This window comes from Hakea prostrata, chromosome 7, assembly GCF_041222555.1.
Source record: "Hakea prostrata isolate BN-2017 chromosome 7, UWA_Hpros_2, whole genome shotgun sequence".
NCBI lineage: Eukaryota > Viridiplantae > Streptophyta > Magnoliopsida > Proteales > Proteaceae > Hakea > Hakea prostrata.
Window position 1 is genome coordinate 56,234,509 of NC_142606.1, and position 22,883 is coordinate 56,257,391.

General features: G+C 38.3%; 1 protein-coding gene and 1 pseudogene across 1 annotated transcript; both read right to left on the reverse strand.

The window, feature by feature from the left end:
- Nucleotides 1-291: 291 nt before the first annotated feature.
- LOC149011441 (transcription factor bHLH87-like) lies at nucleotides 292-2,860 on the reverse strand. Its single transcript, XM_089163436.1, has 2 exons — nucleotides 2,350-2,860; nucleotides 292-2,194 (listed from the first exon to the last, which is right to left on the reverse strand). The coding sequence occupies exon 2, from the start codon at nucleotides 2,148-2,150 to the stop codon at nucleotides 870-872; it is 1,281 nt and encodes a 426-aa protein (XP_089019562.1). The 5' UTR covers nucleotides 2,151-2,194; nucleotides 2,350-2,860; the 3' UTR covers nucleotides 292-869.
- Nucleotides 2,861-16,051: 13,191 nt separating this feature from the next.
- LOC149011442 (phosphopantothenoylcysteine decarboxylase HAL3 pseudogene) lies at nucleotides 16,052-17,445 on the reverse strand (annotated as a pseudogene).
- Nucleotides 17,446-22,883: the final 5,438 nt, after the last annotated feature.

Below are 22,883 nucleotides of genomic sequence, written 5' to 3' on the forward strand. Positions count from 1 at the left end.
CCAAATCTCATGATCAACTCAACCATCATCAGCTACATCATCTTCATTAACCACGACAAGAACAAGAAGAACCACAACAAACTACTAAACAGAATCATAACAAGTTAGTAATGGATAAGAGGTTACAGGGTTGAAGAAAGCCAAATAATAACAAAACCCAAATGCCAAAAAGGAAGAATGGAAACACGTGCTCAGCACAATAGCTGTGGGTGGTGGGAGTTTCAAGGGCACGCTTGGCTTGCACCATGGGGGGCAGGCCCACTGACTAGGGTTCACAAGCCCAAAGGGAATGTCTTTTACATTGGCTAGCTAACACGCCCACATTAAAAAAACACAGCCACCATAGAGATCTCCAAGAAAGTAAGCTTTGATTAAGGATAGAATAATAATCCCTTGTAAAGAAAAGAGAAAGTGAAGACCACATTGTACTAAGAGTACTATGTTTAGCTCCTTGATCTTAATCATGGTTGCTATAATTGCTGAAGCTTTTTGTAAGAGAAAAAGCTTTTGCCATTTTAACATTTTTCTTCTGTCTTCCTTCTTGGGTGGCGGGTCATGGTTCTGTTGCTAGTAATGATGGTTAAGATTGACTACTGAGAGATGTTATCTTTGCTCCCTAATTATGCTTTCTTTGTAATGTAATGATGAAGACTATGATAAGTCTGGTTTTCTTGAAATGGGGTTGATGAGGTGGTGATTGAGCTCCTGCAAATCATGATTAAGGTATGATAATGGGTCATGGAGTCTTGGGTCTCAGGATTAAAGTTCTGGTTTTGTTGGGTTTTAAGGACGTAAGAGATGACAGAAAGAGAATAATAAGAATTTTAGCCTGAACTGAAGATAATTATTTTTATTACCTTCTCCAGGGGTTAGGGTTTTGGATGTGGGAAGAAGGTCTGCATGGGAAATGGATGTCTGAAATTGAATGAAGAAGCTGAAGAGAAGGGAAGAGGAGCAGAGTTGCAACTGTCAAGCTTGTTTCCCATATTCTCCAATGCTTTGACTTGTGACCTCAAGAACTTGAGGTAGTTCGCAGCCTCATCGAGCATTGTTGCAGTGTCCATCTTGCTTCCACCAGGAACTAGCCTCTGTAGCACTCTAATTCTCTCACTTATTCTCTCCCTCCTGTGCCTTGCAGCCACTGTCTGTGGATCGCTTGAAATCTTAACATTCTTCCTCTTTGGCTTTTCCACCACCTCCATGCCTAGATTCACAGGCCTGAATACTGCAGCTCTATATATCATTTCCTTCATTTGTGCAATAGCTTCAGTGTCAGGCTCATCAACTGAAGATGACAAAGAAGAAGTGCTTGGATGTTGAAAGTTGATGTTTGCTGATCTTTGATGATGATTCTCCAATCTGGGTTTCTTCGATCTCGGAGGATTCTCAGAGATAAGCTGAAATCCACCCTCAGTAGTTGATGAATCGGATTGAAGAAGATCAAAATAATGATAATTCATGTCCACCTTGCTTCTCTTATTTGTTGAATTTGGCCTTCTGGCAGTGTTTGTGACAATGGTAACGGAGTCCAAAGCCTTGGAAGAACCTTTCTGCGAGACTACCGAGATAGCTTCCTCCATGGGTTCGCATGCTTGCTTAACGATCTCCCTGTGGTTATTACCAGTAACTTCAGATTCTCCGGATGAGACAGCAGGTTTGGAACTGAAATTCCATGGAGCTGTGCAATCTGCGGACAAGATCATGGAAATTCCATCATCTTCAACTGATGTATCAGTATTAATGCTGTTGGTTGCTGATAACAAGCAGTCCAGAGATTCAAGTGAGACTGTCACTTCAGAAAGAAATCCAGCCTTGCCATCTTCAATTCCATTAACACTGAAATCTGTGATTAGGCCATTGGCCAATGTATTTTGGCTTACAATGTATTGTGCCATTAGAGCTTCTCCCCAAGTGGGTGTTGTAGCTGCAGCAGCATTTATGGAATTCATGGCAGGCTCTATATCACATGTGGTAGTAGTTCTTTGGAGTTCTGGAATTGAGCAGAAGACATCTTGTGAAAGATCCATCTTGCAACCAAGAATGCCACAACTAGCACTGGAACTGGGTATCAAAGAGCTCTGATCTCCATTTACATTTTGCTGGTGATTGCTCCATAGGCAAGATGTGGTGTCCCAACCCAAATTATCCATAGTTTCAGAAACACGAGTGATCTATGATTCTTCTTCTTCTGCAACTGTAAAAGAATAACATCCATGATATACTCCCATGGACAATGAGAAGGAAAAAGAAAAAGATAGATACAAAATCAAGAAATCTCAATTATGAGTTCTTGGGTGCAATTTCTGGATCTTATACATGTTGAGGAAGAGAAAATGTAAAACATGTTACCTGGTCCAGATCTGCTGCCACCCAAGTCGGTAAACTTGAAGAAACAGCTAATGACCCAAAAGAATCTTCTTTTCTGATTCTCAAGAACTCGAACAGCTCAACCAACTCAAGATCAAATCTCAGTTTCTGAGTCACCTTATCTCTGCAACACTAACAGCAGTACCCTATGTGCAGTAAAAATAACCATCTTCAGTACTTCATATCAATATAGAGATAGCCATACGTTTTGTGGACCAAATGGTTAGGTACCAAACTTTCCCCATCGATGAAATTAGAAACTTCAAGGACATGAAAAATAAGAGAAGGGATTCATTGAAAACCAAAACTAGTAAGAGAAGAACCGAAGAGTGAAGAAGTTGCAGGGATTGGGTTTCTGCAATTGACATTCATTTATAGAAACACTGATGAAGCACAAGGTTTCCTCTCCAACCTTGAGATGTAAAATGAAAGACCACTGTTGATGATTCCTTGAGATACTCTTATAAATAGGAAATCCTGATTATTCAAAGTAATATTTGTAAGATAAGTTTAACAGAGAGAAAGGTGAGATGAATTCATATATTATGTGTCAGTCTTGCAGTCTTTGTAAAGCAGAGAAGAATAGAAATTTGAGTTTTTGGGAAGATAAGGCTTTTGGTGTCGTTTTGGTGGAGGGTGTCTGGAATTTTTTTTTCTGCAGATGGAGTGCATGAGATTTCTCAGAAGCATTTTGAATATCAATTATAATTTAATCAATTAATTAATAATATCAGGAGAAAAACTCTGAACCTCCTTTTTGGTTGCTCTCAACTATTCCATGCGTGTCTGTAAAGGTCTAGTACACCACTGCAGACACACACAAAGCTAGAGAGAGAGAGAGAGAGATTAGGTTTCTTAATCATGGGTTTAATCATAGCTATAATTTAATTTACTTTCAAGAACAGAAATTACAGTGGTGTTGACTGTGGAGGGGGTCACTGTAACTCTACTAGGGAGGTTAGAATAATATAACACATATGGTCCCCTATTGCAGTATAGAAACTAGAGCCTTATGTTGTCTTTTAGTGTACGTGTGAGTCAGGTAAGGTGAGGTCCACCATTAAGGGATGTCAACTTGAGTTCACACCCTATATGTGTATGAATGTAACCATGGATCCATCAAATACATATTAGCTTGTAGATCATTAATTATACTGAATCAACTTGACCCCCACCATGTTCTACCAAAATAAAAACAAAAAAATTTAAATGTATGGTGAACCCAATGGGGCCATCATGACAGGAGTGATTGACTTATCTTGTGCTTGCAGGCCGGCCTTCTTCAGTCCTGTATTGGGTGTGTACCCATTCAATTATAATTACACTCAAACTCTAATTATATTGATCCATAGAATACAAGATACATACAAACCCAACAGTTTTTACTGAGACAAAATTTAATTTACTTTCTAATTGACAAGGACAGAATTTAGTAAAGGTGTCTAAGTGATAAGGTTCTACATACTTGGATGTATATTGGAAGCAACTCAAGGGTACCAAACACAATGGTATTACACAGTGAAAGCTTATGAGAATGTTCATCCTAACTAACTTGTAAATGTTTCCTTGTATTTCTTCTTCAATAGATCCCTTGTAATACTATCCCAGCCTCTTCAATTCTTGATGTCTCATTTTTCTCTTCTCCAAGATGAGAGAGACCATGATCTCATAATTAAATACATCATCTTGTGTGGATGTAGGTTCTACAGAAATCAAACCATGCTATTCTCTGTGTTCAAATCTTCCATGCATGTCTATAAAGTCCTAATATCCACTACATACATAGAGAGAGAGATTAATATTATTTAGAAATTGTCAACACTACCTCTTGAGTTATGTTTTAAAATTAATACCATCTCTTGGGTTATTCAATTTATCAATCAGACTTTTTTAAGATGAAAATATATCAATGACATCCTTTATGGTTAGAAAATCACAATTAAATTCTAGTATGAACAAATTAAGTTTTTCAAAAATAAGAATAACCTTGAACAAAGAACCTAACATTCTCAATAGCCAACACAAAGTTGTTTTAGTGTTGAAACCAACACCTCTTAGTAAAGAGGTCGTGGGTTCGACTCTTGCTGAGACATATTAATATCTCCATCTCCCGTCTTAATAAAGTCCCATTGTACCAAAAAAAAAATCTTTACAAAATTTGGGAGAGATGATTTATGGACAATGTTTTTAAACTTAAGATGTGAGGAAAATATTGAAAATGTATACATAAAAATTAACAGTATTAGTAGTTGGGTGTCTAACTGATCAATTAAATACCTTAAAAGGATAACATTAACATTGCAGGTAACTTAAGGGGTGGGACTAAAAATATTCCTCAGAAATACTAATTTAATAACTACCTTTTACCTTGGGCATTTAGGTGGAAAAAACAAAAAAGTAGTGGTGACTCACACTTCTATAAGCAATGAATTAAAAGAGAAGATCAACCAGATCCCAAAAGGGAAATATAATTAAGTACATATATTTCCATTGATATATAGATAGATGAATACTAAATCCAGCTTGTATAGGCCAAAGGATTGAGAGTCAAGAGGGAAGATAGCACACGCAAGTTGTTAATTTCATCTCTTGTCTTTAAAAATCTTCTCGACGTTGTCAGGATTTCTTCATTTGCCATGAACTTGCAGTTGCAATGGAAGAGAGAGAGAAGAGAGAGAAACCTGGGCACTGAGTAGTCTCCTTTCAACCTATCATAATATCATTACAGCTAGCTAATTAAGAGAATGTGTGAATGGGTTGCCATTGCATTTGCAAATTGCAACTTTCATCAGCCCAACCCAAAACCCTGCACTACTGCACCACTGCGCCACTGCGCCTCTCTTATCAGCCAACCCTAGCTTGTTATGTTTTTCTTCACCACTCCTTATCTGAAACTAACCAGAATAGGATAAACAACACTTGCCACTTTTGTTTGTAATTTATCACAATATATAAGGTCGTTGGTTCTGACCACGAGAATGAGAATGGATAGAAGAAATTATTGAGATGGCTCAGTTGTGACTTGTGGGTCACCACTACTAACCAGCACTAGCTGGTTCCCTGCTAACTACTATTCATTTATATATATATATATATATATACTGTTTCTTTCCATGAATCCAATATATATTTAAAGATGTCAGCTGCATGTTCCATCTAGCTCTTCCTTCCTCTTTGTTAATTTATTTTCTTTATCTAGAATATATGGAGAACTGCAGAGGTTTGGACGGTAGATTAAGCCAAGATTTTAATCCTGTCTCAGATAAGATTTCGACTTGGTTTGAACCAGAACTAACCAAGTATTGAGATATCGGTATATAAGCTAGTATTGGAGAAGTTATTGATATTTGCCGATACTAATACGATACAAATTCAGATTGGTTGATTGATTTTACTCTTATTCTTCATATAAAAGAGAAGGTTAATTTTTTGTGTACCCTTTAGATAATACTGCGAGAAAATTCATTTTTTGGCGACAACCCTTTTACTGACAATAATAAACTTTGTGTTGCCAATTAGGTGTGTTGGGGTAATCTGTATTGAAACCAGTTCGGTTTGGGTTGAGTTATTTTTTGAACCAGTTTTGGTTTCAGGCTATTTTATATAAGTTTTGTTTTTGGTTCAGTTGGGTGAGATCTGAAGTCATTCATGAAATCAATTTGGGGGTTTTGGGTCTCGCACGAGGGTTTCTTTCTTCTCTGTTCTTCAATCACTGTGGCTTGCGATCTTGATCGGAGGGAGGTTCATGAAGACATCTCCAGCGTAATGGAGTGTGTACAAAGGTGGTAATGGAAGCTTGCTTCAGTTCTCTTTGATCGGTGGAATCTCCCCTGTAATTCGGTTTCTTTGGCTTGCGATTTTACTTGAAGTGGAGACTGATGCTGCAAGTCGAAGGTCCAAAGCATATGAAGGCTACAAATCAAAGGCATTTATTCGGTTCTTTTCGATTACTCTCTTTGTATGATTTCCTCTATGTTTCCTGTAAGTATTTCCACAAATCTTATAGTAGATTGGACTCATACCTGAGTCCCGGAGACGTAGGTCCTTGGATCGAACTCCATTATCAAATCTTGTCTCCTATCTTGCTTGCTTTGGTAATATCTCGGTCGAATTGAACACCCTTGCGATTACAAATTGGCATCAGAGTCTTGGTGATTCGGTGATTTGGTAGAACCGAATTAGGGTTCTTGTGAGTTTTTATGTGTAATTCGGTTTGTATAATCTCATATGGCATATAGGTTTGATTACTATTCAAATTCTTGGTTATATATGTTTGTGCTGCTTCTGTAGTCTACCAATTGGTATTCGGTTCTCTAATTTTTTGACCTATTTGATTCAGTTATTGTGATAACCTATGTATGAGATTGAATTCTGATAGATTAATTACTAATTTAATATGTGGGAATAACATGTGCTAGTAATCTGATTTTTTGTTTCTATTATTATTGTCACATCCACCCAACCGGTATCCTATTTGGCATACCTGGGAATGTGATCCACAGCCCGAGGATCAAAGATCGAGCTGCCATGCCTCCCACATACACGATAACATAATCACGAACAATATAATCAATGTTTTAAGCAAGTAATAATTAGATAAAAAAAGATAAGAAAAGATAATCAAATTAGAGTGTGGAAAATTATAAGGTATCAAATACATATAAGGTAATTCTCAAAAGAGAGAGAGAGAGAGAGAGAGAGAGAGAGAGAGAGTGATCAGAAGTCATTTCCTCTCAAAAGCAGCGGAAAGTGGTTAATTAGTTAAGTTACAATCCCAATATCAAAGAGTAAATCCATCAAAGTTAATACAACATGTCCAAGTTCTAGAATGACAGAAAAGGGCCTAAGCTAGGGTCTCCTCCATCTTGTATAAGGTATCCTCGTATGTGTATACAAAAGAAACCAAGCACGGCCTCTCCCAAAACAATGTCGGACTAACCCTAGTACGGAGGGTAATCACCCTCGGCACCTTCACCATAATCTTCGTAATAGCCAAGACCTTCATCATAGTATGAGGGATCTTGCACCGCCTAGTAGTAGGAGCCATCAATGTCTTCGGTACATGCAAATAAGTCTAACAAAAACAATTGCACAAAAGGAAATGAGTTCAAAGAACTCAGCAAGGCAAGTTCGTTCCACAATACACAAATCATACGATACAAGTCACAATATGATGCAAGATGACATGAGACAATAATGCAATATGATTCTAACTCTGAGTATGCTAGTCTTTAAGGTAGACATGCTTTAAGCCATAGCCCATACTTCTTTTGGTCGTCAGTCACTCCCCCTCAACCCATTCGGTATCTTGGGTCTGTCATGGTAGTTGGGTAAAGTCCTCTCAAACCATGGTAGGGTATTCGATCACCACTCTCTCACATCACCATTTAGTATAAGTATTGGCGCATGTCAGGGTAAAGCCTAGCCCAATGCAAGTCATCTACTCAGTTATATCAACTCAGATCTAGATACGTCCATTCCTCGCCCCGGGCAATCCTTTCCGGTATCCTTCACACTAGAGTCAGCGTAATCCCGGATTACGGACTCATCAACCCTATTGGTCATCCACAAATAGTAAACAGGAAGCTTTCACGTCCTCTCACGGGTTGGTTATCGGTCTTGAGTGCTCGTGAGCCCAAGTCTAACTATTTGCAACCCTACCAATAAATGGCCCCTAACGGGTATCCATAGCATGACCTATATCCTCTCACGGGGTGGTATCGGTCTTGAGCGCCCATCAAATCACACTATTACCACGGGTTATTCGGTCTCAATACCCTTTCGATTCGGGTCTGATACAACAAGGATAGTCCTAGCCATACATCTAGACAATCCTATGTATGTCATCCAATGATCCGGGAAAGCGTCGGTGGACACCTTCGGAGAACATCCCATACTATTCCCTCCGATGTCCAAGGACAGAAGTGTCGGTAGGACACTTCCCAATCCCAAGTCATATTTAGTCATTCACAAGCTCAATCTCATCATAACATACATGATCAATAATTCATCATATAAACAATGGCATAATATGACATGATCAATCATATATGTAATCATACAGAATAATTAAGCATGATATTCTGAATGACATGTAACATAGCATTACTGATACAAAGTGCATACAACAGTCATACATGGCTAAGGAATACATTAGTGAAGTATATCTACTAAGTTTCCAAAGTAGAAGTAGATTCGCATAATCAGCGTACTTCGGGTAACAACCGTCCTTACCTTGATCGAGTCGAAAATAAAACCAAGAATCACCAAGAATAGCCCAAAAGTCATTGTTTGTATCCTAGACAACATATAAGCAACATTAGAGAAGAAAACAATCGAATCGGAGGTCAAACGAAGCAAATCGGCCAAGGACAGAGTTGCTGTCATATCTTGGTCGACTGGCTGGTTGACTATCAGTCGACCAGAGCAAACAATAACTGGCAGAATTGGATATTTGGCCCAAAACTGATCTTCCGGTGCTCCGATCGATATGAAACTTGGAGGGGATGATCATGGCAATATGAGGACACTACCCACTAAGTTTCATCACGATCCAACAGTCCAATTATGAATACCCAAATCGAAACCCTATGTTCTATATGTTAGACATCAAGAATTGAATTGGAATTGATTGCAATAGCAAGAATTGATGGGGAATCAATTAAGGGGATGATAAAAACTAAATTAGAATCATGAATCAATAGTAATTCAAACCTAGTATACATTTACACATTAGTTTGAATTGAAGAATAGGTTGAAATGAATGAAATCATGGAAATGTAATGTAAGTAATCATAATCATAGCAAGAATGAAGTGAGATTAATGGAAATGAAAGGGGAAGCTCATGGCCAAGTGTTTGCAAGGTTGTAGCACTTCAGCCATGGTCCCAAGAGTAGAATTTAATAGGGGATTGAGTAGATTAGAAGGAGAATAAGAGAAACCATACCTTGAAGTAATGATTGAGATGGAAAGCCAATGATTGGAGCCAATAATCTTCACAAACACCAAGAGATGGCCTAGGGAATGTCACTCCTCATTCTCTGAAGTGCCAATGATTAGGGTAGACCTTCATTCACGAGTTCCAAAAAGGTAGGGTCAAAATGGTCAAGACTTTTATGATTTTTCAAATTTAATAACTGCTGATCGACTGGTCAGTCGACCAAGGTGACCAGCAAACTTAGAGCATGGATTTGGAAGGCCAAACTGATCCGAATTGAGTTGGGTTTTCTCCTACAAGTCAATCAACAAGTCTAGTTTCAAGAAATACCTTCGGATTGAGCACGGGAGTTCAATAGGTGCTTCAACTAATTCAATCTTCTTCGATGCACAGATTTTTACTAAACACTAACAATGTGCTCAAGTAAGGGGCAACACTGTCACTGTCCATAGGCTCTGGATCAAATACGAAATCTTCAACTATGAGGATCCACAAGTCTCTTCTACCTCCACTCTGAGTCTTCGGACCTACAACAGTACAAAATTCTGGGCGGGGTCAAGGTTAGGATAAGGTTGGATTTTACAATTATATTCATTTTTTGTTAGCCTGGCACTTTATTTGGTTTATATTGGCCATATGTGTTAACAATTATGCATAGTTTAATGCTATTATAAATTGTATATGTTTAGCTAACATATTATGGTTGATTAGTTCTTGTATTTAATTTTTCAGAATTGTTTATATCAGTATTTTGGAATTATTTCTTGTATATACTGATTTGTGAGATTTACCGGTGTCAAAGTGGAGTTAAATAAAGAGTTGAGTCTACCTAGGGAGGATTCTCCTCCCAGTGTGGTTTCCACAAACTCTAGTAGAGTTGTAGGTCTGGGTGAAAACCCTAAGTACCTAAGTCTGGGAGCTCCAATGTGGAGTTCCAGGGTAGACATAGAAAAGTTTGATGGGACTGGGGATTTTGGAATATGGAAGAGGACGATTAGAGCTCTCATGTCCCAACAAAGACTTCTTAGGGCTATTGATGATCCTGATGCCTTCTTTGAAAGCATAGACCATTTACTGAGGACTGAGATGATGGAGAATGCAATTGGTTGCATGCTCTGGAACATCAGTGATGGTGTTAATAGGTGCCTAGATGAAGAGAATAACACCCCTATCAAAGTGTGGATAAAACTTGAACAAATTTATCAGAAAAAGAACTTGGGTAACAAGATTTATTTAAAAGAAAGATTGTATGGTTTTAAAATGGATCATGCTATCAGTCTAGACCAAAATCTAGATGTTTTAAAGAAATTAGTTCAAGATTTGGTCAGTACTGGGGAGAAGAGTAAATTAGATGACCAAGACTTTTCAATCATCTTGTTAAATTCCCTTCATAATGATTATCTTGTTGCTAAGAATTCTATTAAATATGCTTATCAAAATATTACCCTTAACCAATGTATTGATGCTTTAAAGAATAGGGAGTCAGAGTTATTGGCTTCTAGTAAGGCTAAGGGAAGTGAGAAAATTTTGTTTGTTAAGGGCAAGGGCTCTTACAATCAAGAAAAATCCAAGGAGAAGGGTAAGAGAATGATAGTCATATCAATAATAATAAGAATAACAATGGGAATGATAGATCTAACTCTAACACTAAGAGATGTTTTTATTGTAAAAAAGTGGGTCATTTTAAGAAAAATTGATTTGCATACAAAAGGAAATTGCAAGAAAATGAGACATCTAACTATGATATGCCTAATTCTGATGATGGTCAAGCAAATGTGTATGAGGTCCTTTGATGACTTAGGTACTTCCTTCAGTAGCATAGACCTTGCTTTGAAGACCTACTTATTTGGGTTTCCATTGGGTGCAAACTTTGGTTTATCCTATTTTGTTCCTTTTTAAAGGGAGGTGGTCTATTTATCTTTAAAGTATAATGTTTGTGTAAGAAAGTTGATTATTAAAAAAATCTAAGACAACATGTTTTGTGCCTTGAGTGTTGGCATGTTAATTATTTATCGTTGTTTTGTACTCTCATGGATGCTCATATTTACATTGGTATACTTGCTTGACTGAGATTTGAAATGCTTGAGTGGTAATAGGTGGTGTTGATATGTGTGAGATTGTTTCTGCATAGTTGGTTGCACACACATGATTATTCCTATTTCACTTGGTATAGCATTAGGAGTACCTTGGTATTTAGAAAGGTTTTGGTCTTCAGTTCAGCCTAAATAGTGTTGGTCTTAACACAGGTGTTGTCCAAGAGGATGTCCTCACATGTTGTTGGGGTTTACATGAGATTTAGGGGTATGGTTCTGTCAACTTGTATGGTTTTGAGTGGGAGTATTTACCTTTAAGATGTCTCGGATTTATGGTGTTGTCTAGTGGGTTGACTTGCACCAGTTTTATTTGCTAGGTTATGTCATGTTTTTGCAGTTGGATTTGTATAGCTTGTGTGCATTGTAATTAGATATCATCATATTTAGTTGGAGTCTTGTTCATTATTTCGTGTTTCTTTAGTTTGGTCTTGTAGCATCAGAGTTGTTGAGTCTTATGAAATTTACTTCTTTTTTTTATCTCTAGTTGATATCTACTCTAGGTGACCTGGATTTGTCTAGCAATTGACTTATGCCCTTCTCATGGTGAGTGGGTAGAGAGGTCCTGGTTGAGTAGTGGTAGTAGACCAGTGATGTATTTAGGAGTGTGATTGCCTTTTGGGTTTGTCTTGATAATTTGCATCTTATTGTTAAATGTAAGTCTATAAGAGTGTTTACTATCCTGAGTTACTCCCTTCATTATTTTATTGGGTAATTGGATACTTGTTGTATTTCTTTACACTAAGGTAGACAAAAGATTTTTTGCAACTTCTTTAGGCATTTTAACAACTGAATTGAAAATATGACTTGTTAATGAATCTTGTTGTGGTTTCATGTGTACTCCTTCGGCATTGATATATAAGACTTGATGTTTGAGTTTTTTGCATTGTGTATTTGCATTTAGGTTTGACAGTTGCCTCTAGTTTCTCATTCCTTTTCTGTGTCTTATATCTCTGCCTTTATGTGATTTACATATTGGTTGCATGTTTTATTCCTTTGGGGAAGTTTTAAAATCAGAATTTTTTGAAATGGAAGTACTTGGATTTGTTAGGAATTTCCTAGTTTTTTTGGGATCTACCTGGTTGAGGGGGAGATGTTTATTATTATTTGTCTGAATTTATTATTTGACAAAGATCATTAGAAATTTAACTTGTTAGATTCTATATTCAGTTAAATTTTCTTTAGCTGTCATGTGTTAAACATTCTTTGATCATTGTCATGATTTATATATATATTATAAAGATTGAATTGTTAAATTTCTCTTCTCTAGTTAAGTTCTCTTATGTATCATGTGATATGTTTTAGACTTGACTTGGCTTATATTGTAAGCATTTGTGTAGATTCATGGGCTATTTTGGCAATATCAATTTGTTTGGATCCATGTTGTTCATTTGTTAATGATTGTGAGGCTCTGTTAACCTAGTTTGTCTTTGGTTATCACCATGTTCTTCTTTGACGTTTACACTTGTTTTTTGTTTTAAAGTCTTACTTGTTTTAAAATCATATTTATATTATTATGCTTTGGTTGGCATGAGTAAGTCTATGTGGTGGTTTAGTACATCTTGTGGGAGTGTATTCTTTGTTTTTTTCATTTATCTTTGGTATGGTGATGTCCAGGTATGTTTTGTGTGTTTTATCAGGTTTTGCATATGTTGCATTTTTAGGAGAGATACTGCTCAATTTTTTACAATTCTTGTTCCTTTATCTCTGTTTTCAGATATATGCTTAGTATGTGCATGTTTACTCTCCATGGTTGTTTGGTTGAGTTGTGAACATTTTGAGTTGTGGTTTAGGGCGTCTCTACATGTTGCATTTATTGCATGGTGTGCTTGCAAGGAGTCCTTTGTTGTTGCATGATTAGTTTCATGTGTTTAGGTACTCTGTATATTTCTATTTGCTTTGTACTGTTGGTCTCTTTTCTTTTTTGTCTTGCAGGAATACTTGGACGATGACGGTTGAAGTCTAGTCTTTTATGGGAATTTTTATGCTTACAGATTAAGGGGGAGATCTGTTGGGGTAATCTGTATTGAACTAGTTCGGTTCGGGTTGAATTATTTTTTGAACCAGTTTTGGTTCAGACTATTTTGTATAAGTTTTGTTTCTGGTTCAGTTGGGTTAGATCTGAAGTCATTCACGAAATCAATTTGGGGGGTTTCGGGTCTCGCACGAGGGTTTCTTTCTTCTTTGTTCTTAAGTCACTATGGCTTGCGATCTTGATCGGAGGGAGGTTCGTGAAGACATCTCCGGCGTAATGGAGTTTATACGAAGGTGTTAATCGAAGCTTGCTTTGGTTCTCTTTGATCAGTGGGATCTCCTCTGTAATTCGATTTCTTTGGCTTGTGATTTTACTTGAAATGGAGACTGATGCTCAAGTCGAAGGTCCAAAGTATATGAAGGCTGCGAATCGAAGGCATTATATTTGGTTCTTTTCGATTACCCCCTTTGTATGATTTCCTCTATGTTTCCTGTAAGTATTTCCACAAATCCCATAGTAGATTGGACTCATACTTGAGTCCCGGAGATGTAGGTCCTTGGACTAAACTCCGTTATCAAATCTTGTCTCCTATCTTGCTTGCTTTGGTAATATCTCGGTCGAATCGATCACCCCTGTGATTACAATGTGTTCTCCGGTTATTTTATTGAAGTTGTGTCTCTATATATTATAATACGACACTATAATATATGTATCGCAAAGAACAAATGAAAGTGAAACCAACACTTGTATACAAATAAGTAATCACAAAAACTTGATATTTATCTATGTTTCCATTTAACTTGTGGACGAAAGTAAATATTGTAATGCTGCTAGTAGTTATTTGACTAGGGTATCAATATTGGTCTCCGTCAAAACTAATATGATACTGTAATTAAGAATAAACATCAGAAAAATAACGAAGAGAAACCGTAACAAATTAAGGTGTCAAAGAGAGATTTAATGTGGTGGTGCTAGATTCACAAACGAAGCTGAAAGATATCTTAACTGTTCATGGAGGAGAATAACAAAATAGAAGTTTCTTAATTATACTCAAAAAGGACATCACGACTCTTATCCAAAATCCTAAATTGAAAGCTCGAAATCTCAATCACACCATAGGAGAGAACAGTAAGTTACCCAAATATGTTTTTAAGTCAACCTTTGAACTAGGTTTAAGAAATTGAATCCTTTCGAGGCCAATGACATAGCCCTGCCTATTATGTAATACCGCAAGACAATGCGAGGCAAGACAGGCCCCACCAAAATGAGTGATGATGTCTAATAATATTACTGGGCCGGCCCTGGCCCATATAATCAAAGATGAAAGTGGTCCATGTCCATCTCCATCTTCTTCTTCTTCTTCTTAGCCATCTCCTCCCTCTTCTGCGACATGGCGCCAAACTCTCATTTAATGTCGGCGTCAATGGATTTGTTGAGTTGAGACTTGAGAGAGTGATTTTCTGAACCGTACAAACTACGACTACTATCTGTTGGTTTGGCTGACGTCAGGTAAGTGAAGCTCGGCTCCAACAGTCCAGCGAAGCAAGAAATGAAGAAGGCGTGGGCGTGGTAGGTCATGGGTGGTGGTGGGTAAGATGGTAAGGCCCAGTAACTGTGAGTCGTGAGCTGGGCCTGGGTTATGGACCCACATATAGCTCCCGCACGTGAACTGTTGCGTTATATTCCTACGTGGCACGCCTTAAATGGACAACCAACCAATAATATGGCCTCCTCCCACGTGAGATGAATCGTATCTGAAGTAGCTGGAGATGTATGGAGCTGAGCCAAGGGGACCATCTGGTTCATTCTTGACCCCCTTATTGCTTTCATACTCTTATTTCTAGCCTTTTGTCTACGGAAATCTCTCTCTCTCTTCGATATTTTTAACATTATCTTGTAATTACTTCTTATTTTGTTCCTTTGGATCCTTCTTGCCAATTTTAGTTACCAAGGAAAGCCAAATGCAGAAGCTTCAAGGTTGGAATTATCATTGATTCAAGGAGGAATCATGCTTGGGAGCAGCGCTACTCCCAGTAGTTTGTCGCCCAGATTTAATTTGGAGTTCAGAGTAAATCTAGTTCTATTTTGATTGATTTACTTAAAAAACCAAAAAAAAAAAATGGATCTTACTTTTAAGCTGAACATGTATTATGAATCCGATCATGTGGTTTGAAAATTTTCATTCTCAATGTAATTGGAGGATAATTCCTCGTGGATATAGACTCTCTTAACTCTCTAAAAAATTTAATGAGATAAAATTTGTCTCCATCTAGGTGGAGAATCTGAAAATTTTCCTATTACTTGGTAACTGTCCTAAGATTGAACAAGTCTGCACAACCCATTGAACGATTAATAAGTAAATTTCTAGGTACCACCTCGGTCTCAGTGGTGAGGTCCATAAGATTGAACAAGCCTGCAACCTTCAATGCCGAGGTCTTATCACGTTACAAGTCTGTCATGACTTGCGGAACCCTAAATAAATTCAACAATGTGGATATATGTATACATCTGTCTCAGTTTACAATTTATTAATGTGTTTTTCATTCTAGGAATTCGTTCATAAAAATTCAGTCGTGCAAACTGGGTCAAATCAAACGATTCCAGGAATGAAACAGTGAGATGCCAACATTAATTCCCACCCATGAGTGTAAATTGTTACAACAGCCACTAGCCTCTGCTTATCATGGAGACCGACTTAATATTTTCCAACCAGTTGAAACCAAAGAGGTTAGCAACACACCACTGACGGTAGAAGGATCTGCCATTGCATCAGTGCTACGTTCTATAAAACCATCAGGGATCGTTGGATTAATCACACCAATACCACGCCTCTTGATCGTCATAAAATTGATTTGCGTGTAAGTATGGTACCACTTGAACGAATTCATTGATGGTGCAACGACAATCGGCTTATTATAGTTCCAGGCTCCAACAATGGATGTCAAGAGGTTATCACTTAAGTCCATTGCAATCTATCAGAATACAGAGGAGAACCAACATGAGATTGAGCAGTGTACATTACATAAAAAAACAGACAACAAAGACTTGCTAAAAGAATGACAGAAACAAGATTTTTCAAGAGTATTTAACAACCTGTGAAAAAACTCATCCAGAAACAATAAGACCCGAACTATATTAATGACTTATACAACCTCTAGGTCAAAACGGGAGGAACTGAACTAAACATAGATGGTACTGTAAACATTATAAGAGTTGTGCAAGTTATATCTAACTACCCAAATGCAACTCAAATCGGGAAGGGAGTTGAAGTCTATAATCAGGTTTAGACTCAGCTCAAGTGTACTTGACATGAAGATCATTTCCAATTGCATTAACCAAATTTAGCAGTTGAGTTTCCAATGAAGAGAATCTCAAGTATGCAGGGAAAACAGTTCACACGAAAATGAAGGTATATATGTTAGGCTTTTATTCGTTAAGAAGCATAAATGAACAAGACCAGAGAACACCCAAAAATGCTAAATATTATAGCTCCCTGAATTATTTCACTAGTTTACCACAAATCAAGAACCCAGTGAACAGTAGTCTACTAATTAGAAAATATGTACCTTGCCAAGTGTATGGGCTGACAGGGGTGCGATAACCATGATATCAGCCCAATCACGAAGCACAACATGAAACATTTCGTCTCCTGGTTTCATCTGAAGGAGCCATGCAGTGTCATCAACGTAAACAGGAACACTTGAAGGAAGTGATGGTATATCAATAAACGGTAAAAATGTCCTGGTGACGACGATTATAATGTCTGCCCATTGAAAGACAGAATCCGATAAAACCCGAAAATCCATTGCATGCGCAGCTACCCTTCCACTTCCAGCTAATATAATCCGAGGCCTTCTAGGAACTACATTATTTTGTATCGAAATCCCTACGGAACTACCAACTGATTCCTGACGGGCCATAACCTACACAGGAACACTCCCAGAGTCAGAGTCAGAGATAAAAGCAAAATCAAGATATTGTCGCACGACATTGTGCTATTTGTTCTGTTAACAAGCAACTGAATACCACAATGAACAAGCAGGAAAACTCGCAGAAAGAAATGAGATTGTCCCATTAACACATCAAGAATTAATAGTAACCAGAATCTGAGAACAGACTCAATCTATCTCCAAAAATCCTGGTAAGGGCCGTAGGTGAGTTTGTTACAGAGAGAGTGAAAATAGAAATCTGAAAGCACAAAAATCTGATGCTTGTTTTCAATTTGCTCTTGATTAATCAAGAATTCAAATCTTGCTAGAGTTAATGTTATTCAATGTAGTCTCAGAGCTACAATTTTTGGTTCATTTTCTGGTCCCTACGTAATGAATGAAGATTGAACAAGAATGAAAATTCAAAAGAAATCAGATTAACATATAAAAATCAAATAGAGATGGGGGGATCAAAGGTGTTCATCGTAAATATTTAGTTTCTACTAATACGACTGAGTGCAGATCCATAATGACTAAAGACAACCCAAGAAAACAAAGAAGAAGAAGAAGGTGTAAAGTCCTCCTCATTAATGGAGGGCTCACCAAAGTTTGACAAACTCATTTGTAAAGAGAAAGTCTTCTTCTCTCTCAGCCACTTATGTTGACTTTAAAGAGAGAGAGAGAGCTCTCCTTCTCTTCTCTTATCTCCACCGAATTCACCTATTTATGACAAAGGAGACAACCATTAATATGGACGGTAAGTCCTTTGACAAATTGTCAAGGGAGATAAGGCAACGTTCATCCTTTCTCCTCCTCTCCAGCTATAAATAGGGGTGGGGAGGTTTGCTTGAGAAGCAGAGAAGTGTAGAGAGAAGCAAGAGAGTGAAGCCAAGTGAGAGAGGCTAAGCCAAGTGAGAGGCAAGCCAAGTGTGGGAACACTCCTCTAGAGTTGAGAGTGTGAGTTGAGAGAGGGTGTACAGGGGTATCCGGTTTTGGATACAAGGTTGGGTTGGGTTGTAAATCCAAGCACTGTACAAGAGTTGTATTTCAACTTTCTCATAGTGAAGGTCCCATTACGCCCGTGGATGTAGGCAAAGCCGAACCACGTATATTGTTGTGTTGGTGCTTCCTTTGTGATTATTTCCTTCGTTATATTTCACGTGGGTCCCATACAAGTACTATTCACGTGGGCCCCACACCGACACTATTCACAACACTATTCACACGGGCACTATTCACAAATACATTTTTGTATTGTTTTTCTCTGTCGATCTTTTACACAGGAGGGAAAATAGTGAACCGTCTATCGGTCTTTTTCCCAACAAGTGGTATCAGAGCCTGGTTCGCGTGACTGTTCATAAAAGATGTCGATGGAGGGAAGCGCCGTAGGACGGATGATCAGCTTAAACGGGAGCAACTGGATGATATGGAAATCCAAGATGGAAGATTTGCTATATTGCAAAGACTTGTATGCTCCCATAGAAGGTGCATCGTCAAAACCAGAGCAGATGTCTGAAGCGGAATGGAAAGTCCTAGATCGAAAAGCCGTTGGTTTCATACGCCAATGGTTAGATGATTCTGTTTATCATCACGTTTCCACTGAAAGTTCGGCGCATTCACTATGGCAAAAGCTAGAAGGTCTGTATGAAAGAAAATCCGCTTGCAACAAGGCATTCCTTATTAGGAGACTTGTAAATCTCAAATACAAGGAAGGGAGTTCTGTGGCAGCACACTTAAATGAGGTACAAAGTATTGTTAACCAACTCAGTTCTATGAAAATGATACTTGATGATGAGTTGCAGGCTTTGTTATTGTTAAGTTCGTTGCCAGAAAGCTGGGAGACCTTAGTTGTATCCCTCAGTAACTCAGCTCCTGAAGGAAAGCTCACAATGGATATAGTAGCTGGAAGCCTACTGAATGAAGAGACAAGGAGAAAATCCTCAATCTCATCTCACAGTGAAGCCCTTGTCACTGAGAAGCGGGGGAGAAGTAAAACTAGACCGCCTCATTTTCGTGAGAAATCACATGGAAGATCCAAGTCAAGAAGCAGGATCACATGCTACTACTGTAAAAAGGTAGGGCATATGAAAAAAGATTGCAGAAAGCTTAAGGCACGAATGGAGAACCAAAGTGAGGACAAAGAAGACAAAGAAACCACTGCCATCAGCTCAGATGGAGATATTATCATCGTCTCAACTAGTGATGAGTTTTGCCTCACTTCTACATGCCATGACTCAGATTGGGTCATTGATTCAGGTGCATCCTTCCATGTTACCCCTTACAAAGAATTCTTTACTACTTTTGAATCAGGTGATTTTGGTATAGTAAAGATGGGTAACAATGGCATTTCAAAAATCATGGGTAAAGGTAATGTGTGCATCAAGACAAATGTCGGATGCCAAATGGTTCTCAAGGAAGTAAGGTATGTGCCAGACCTCCGTTTAAATCTAATCTCTGCAGGAAAGCTAGATGAAGAGGGATACCATAACCATTTTGGTAATGGTCAATGGAAACTTACCAAAGGATCTCTAGTGATGGCAAGAGGTAGCAAATGTTGCACTTTGTACAAAACACAAGTGCAAATATGCAAAGCAGGGGTAATTACAGCAGAAGAAGAGTCCACTGCAGATTTGTGGCATCAAAGACTTGGCCACCTGAGTGAGAAAGGTATGCAAATTCTCACAAAAGGGAATCTTCTGCCAAACATTAAAGGTACGCATCTAAAACAATGTGTTCATTGTTTAAAGGGAAAACAACATCGTGTTACCTTTAATAGAACTTCTTCCCATAGAAAAAGAAAAATTTTGGAATTAGTGCATTCGGATGTATGTGGTCCTATGAAAGTAAAAACTCTTGGGGGAGCTTTGTATTTTGTAACTTTCATAGATGATGCATCTAGAAAAGTGTGGGCATATGCATTAAAAACTAAGGATCAAGTTTTTGATGTATTTAAAACTTTTCATGCCTCTGTTGAAAGAGAAACAGGTAAAACTCTTAAATGTGTCCGTACTGACAATGGAGGTGAGTACAGTGGAGCATTTGAAGAGTACTGTAAGGAGCATGGAATCCGTCATGAACAGACTGTTCCAAAGACCCCACAACATAATGGTGTAGCTGAAAGGATGAACCGCACCATTATTGAAAGAATAAGATGCATGCTCTCACATGCAAAGTTGGCAAGGTGCTATTGGGGAGAAGCAATGCGCACAGCCGTTCATCTAATCAACCTATCTCCATCAGTCCCCTTGAATGGAGATGTTCCTCAGCGAGTCTGGAGTGGAAAGGAGATATCCTATAACTACTCGAAGGTGTTCGGTTGCAGGGCGTTCGTGCACATCCCAAAAGACGAACGAACCAAACTTGATGAGAAAGCAAAACAATGTATTTTCTTGGGTTATGCTACTGACAAGTTTGGTTACAGGTTATGGGATCCAATTGATAAGAAGGTGATCAGAAGTAGAGATGTGGTCTTTCTAGAAGACCAAACGATCCAAGACTTTGATAAGATCGAGAAGCCTCAACCAGATAATGACGATCTTATTGACCTTAGTCCAAACACTTCACCGTCGGTGCAAGGTGAAAGGGGAGATGTTCAAGAAGGTGATGGTCCCACAAATGGTGAACAGAGTGAGCAACCAGCTCACGAACCACCAGTTGAGCCTGAGTTAAGAAGATCCACCAGGCCACGACGTCAATCTACCAGGTATTCACCTAATCAGTTTGTTATGCTAACAAATGTAGGTGAACCAGAATGCTTTGAAGAAGCAAATGAAAGCAAGCATAAAGATGAGTGGTTGAAAGCTATGCAAGAAGAGATGGATTCTCTGCATAAGAACCACACATATGACCTGGTAAAGTTACCTGAAGGTAAGAAAGCACTCGAGAACAAATGGGTGTTTAAGCTAAAAGCCCAAGAGAAAAGCTCACAACCAAGGTACAAGGCAAGATTGGTCGTGAAGGGATTTAGGCAAAAGAAAGGTATTGACTTCGACGAAATTTTTTCACCTGTAGTAAAAATGTCTTCTATACGGGTGGTGTTAAGTTTAGCTGCTAGTATGGATTTGGAAATCCATCAACTAGATGTAAAGACGGCCTTTCTCCATGGAGATTTGGAGGAAGAAATTTACATGGAGCAGCCAGAAGGTTTTGAAGTCAAAGGTAAAGAACACATGGTCTGCAGGTTAAGAAAGAGCTTGTATGGTTTGAAACAAGCACCAAGGCAATGGTACAAGAAGTTTGATTCATTCATGATGGATCATGGGTATAACTGAACAGCATCAGACCATTGTGTGTTTGTTAAGAAATTTTCTGAAGAAGATTTCATTATTCTTTTGCTCTATGTTGATGACATGTTGATTATTGGTCAGGATGTCAATAAAATTGACAAGTTGAAGACACAATTGAGTAAGTCCTTTGCCATGAAGGATTTAGGAGCTGCACAACAAATCTTAGGCGTAAAGATTTATCGTGATCGAGCAACTAGAAAGTTGTGGCTATCACAAGAAAGGTATGTGCAGAAGGTACTTGAAAGATTTAATATGAGCAATGCAAAATTTGTAAGTACCCCCCTTGGTAGTCATTTCAAGTTGAGTAGTGAACAAAGTCCCTCAACTGAAGAAGAAAGGGATGAAATGAAATGCATTCCCTACTCTTCACGATAGGGAAGTCGATGTATGCCATGGTGCGTACTAGACCTGATATTGCACATGCAGTAGGAGTTGTTAGTAGATTTCTATCCAATCCTGGAAAGGAACACTGGGAAGCAGTGAAGTGGATAATGAGATATCTTAAAGGTACTACTAACATTTCTCTGTGTTTTGGAAGCCAGCCACCTATGTTACAAGCATATACAGATGCTGATTTGGCTGGAGACATTGACTCCAGGAAATCCACATCAGGATACCTAGTTACCTTTGCAGGGGGAGCAGTGTCATGGCAATCTAAGTTGCAAAAATGTGTGGCTTTGTCATCTACCGAAGCAGAGTACATCGCTGTTGTTGAAGCATGTAAGGAGATGCTATGGATGAAGCAATTCACTCAAGAACTCGGTCTGAAACAAGAAAAGTATGTCATTCACTGCGACAGCCAAAGTGCAATTCATATAAGTAAGAATCCAAGTTTGCATTATAAATCCAAACACATCCATGTAAGGTATCATTGGATACGAGATGTACTGGAACGGAAGCAGTTGCAGATTGAAAAAATCCATACTGACAAAAATGGAGCGGATATGATGACAAAGGCACTACCAAAGGGCAAACATAACTACTGCAGCAACACGGCAGGCATGATCTGTCCCTCCATATGAGTCGGAGGGGGAGTTTGTAAAGTCCTCCTCATTAATGGAGGGCTCACCAAAGTTTGACAAACTCATTTGTAGAGAGAAAGTCTTCTTCTCTCTCAGCCACTTATGTTGACTTTAAAGAGAGAGAGAGAGCTCTCCTTCTCTTCTCTTATCTCCACCGAATTCACCTATTTATGACAAAGGAGACAACCATTAATATGGACGGTAAGTCCTTTGACAAATTGTCAAGGGAGATAAGGCAACGTTCATCCTTTCTCCTCCTCTCCAGCTATAAATAGG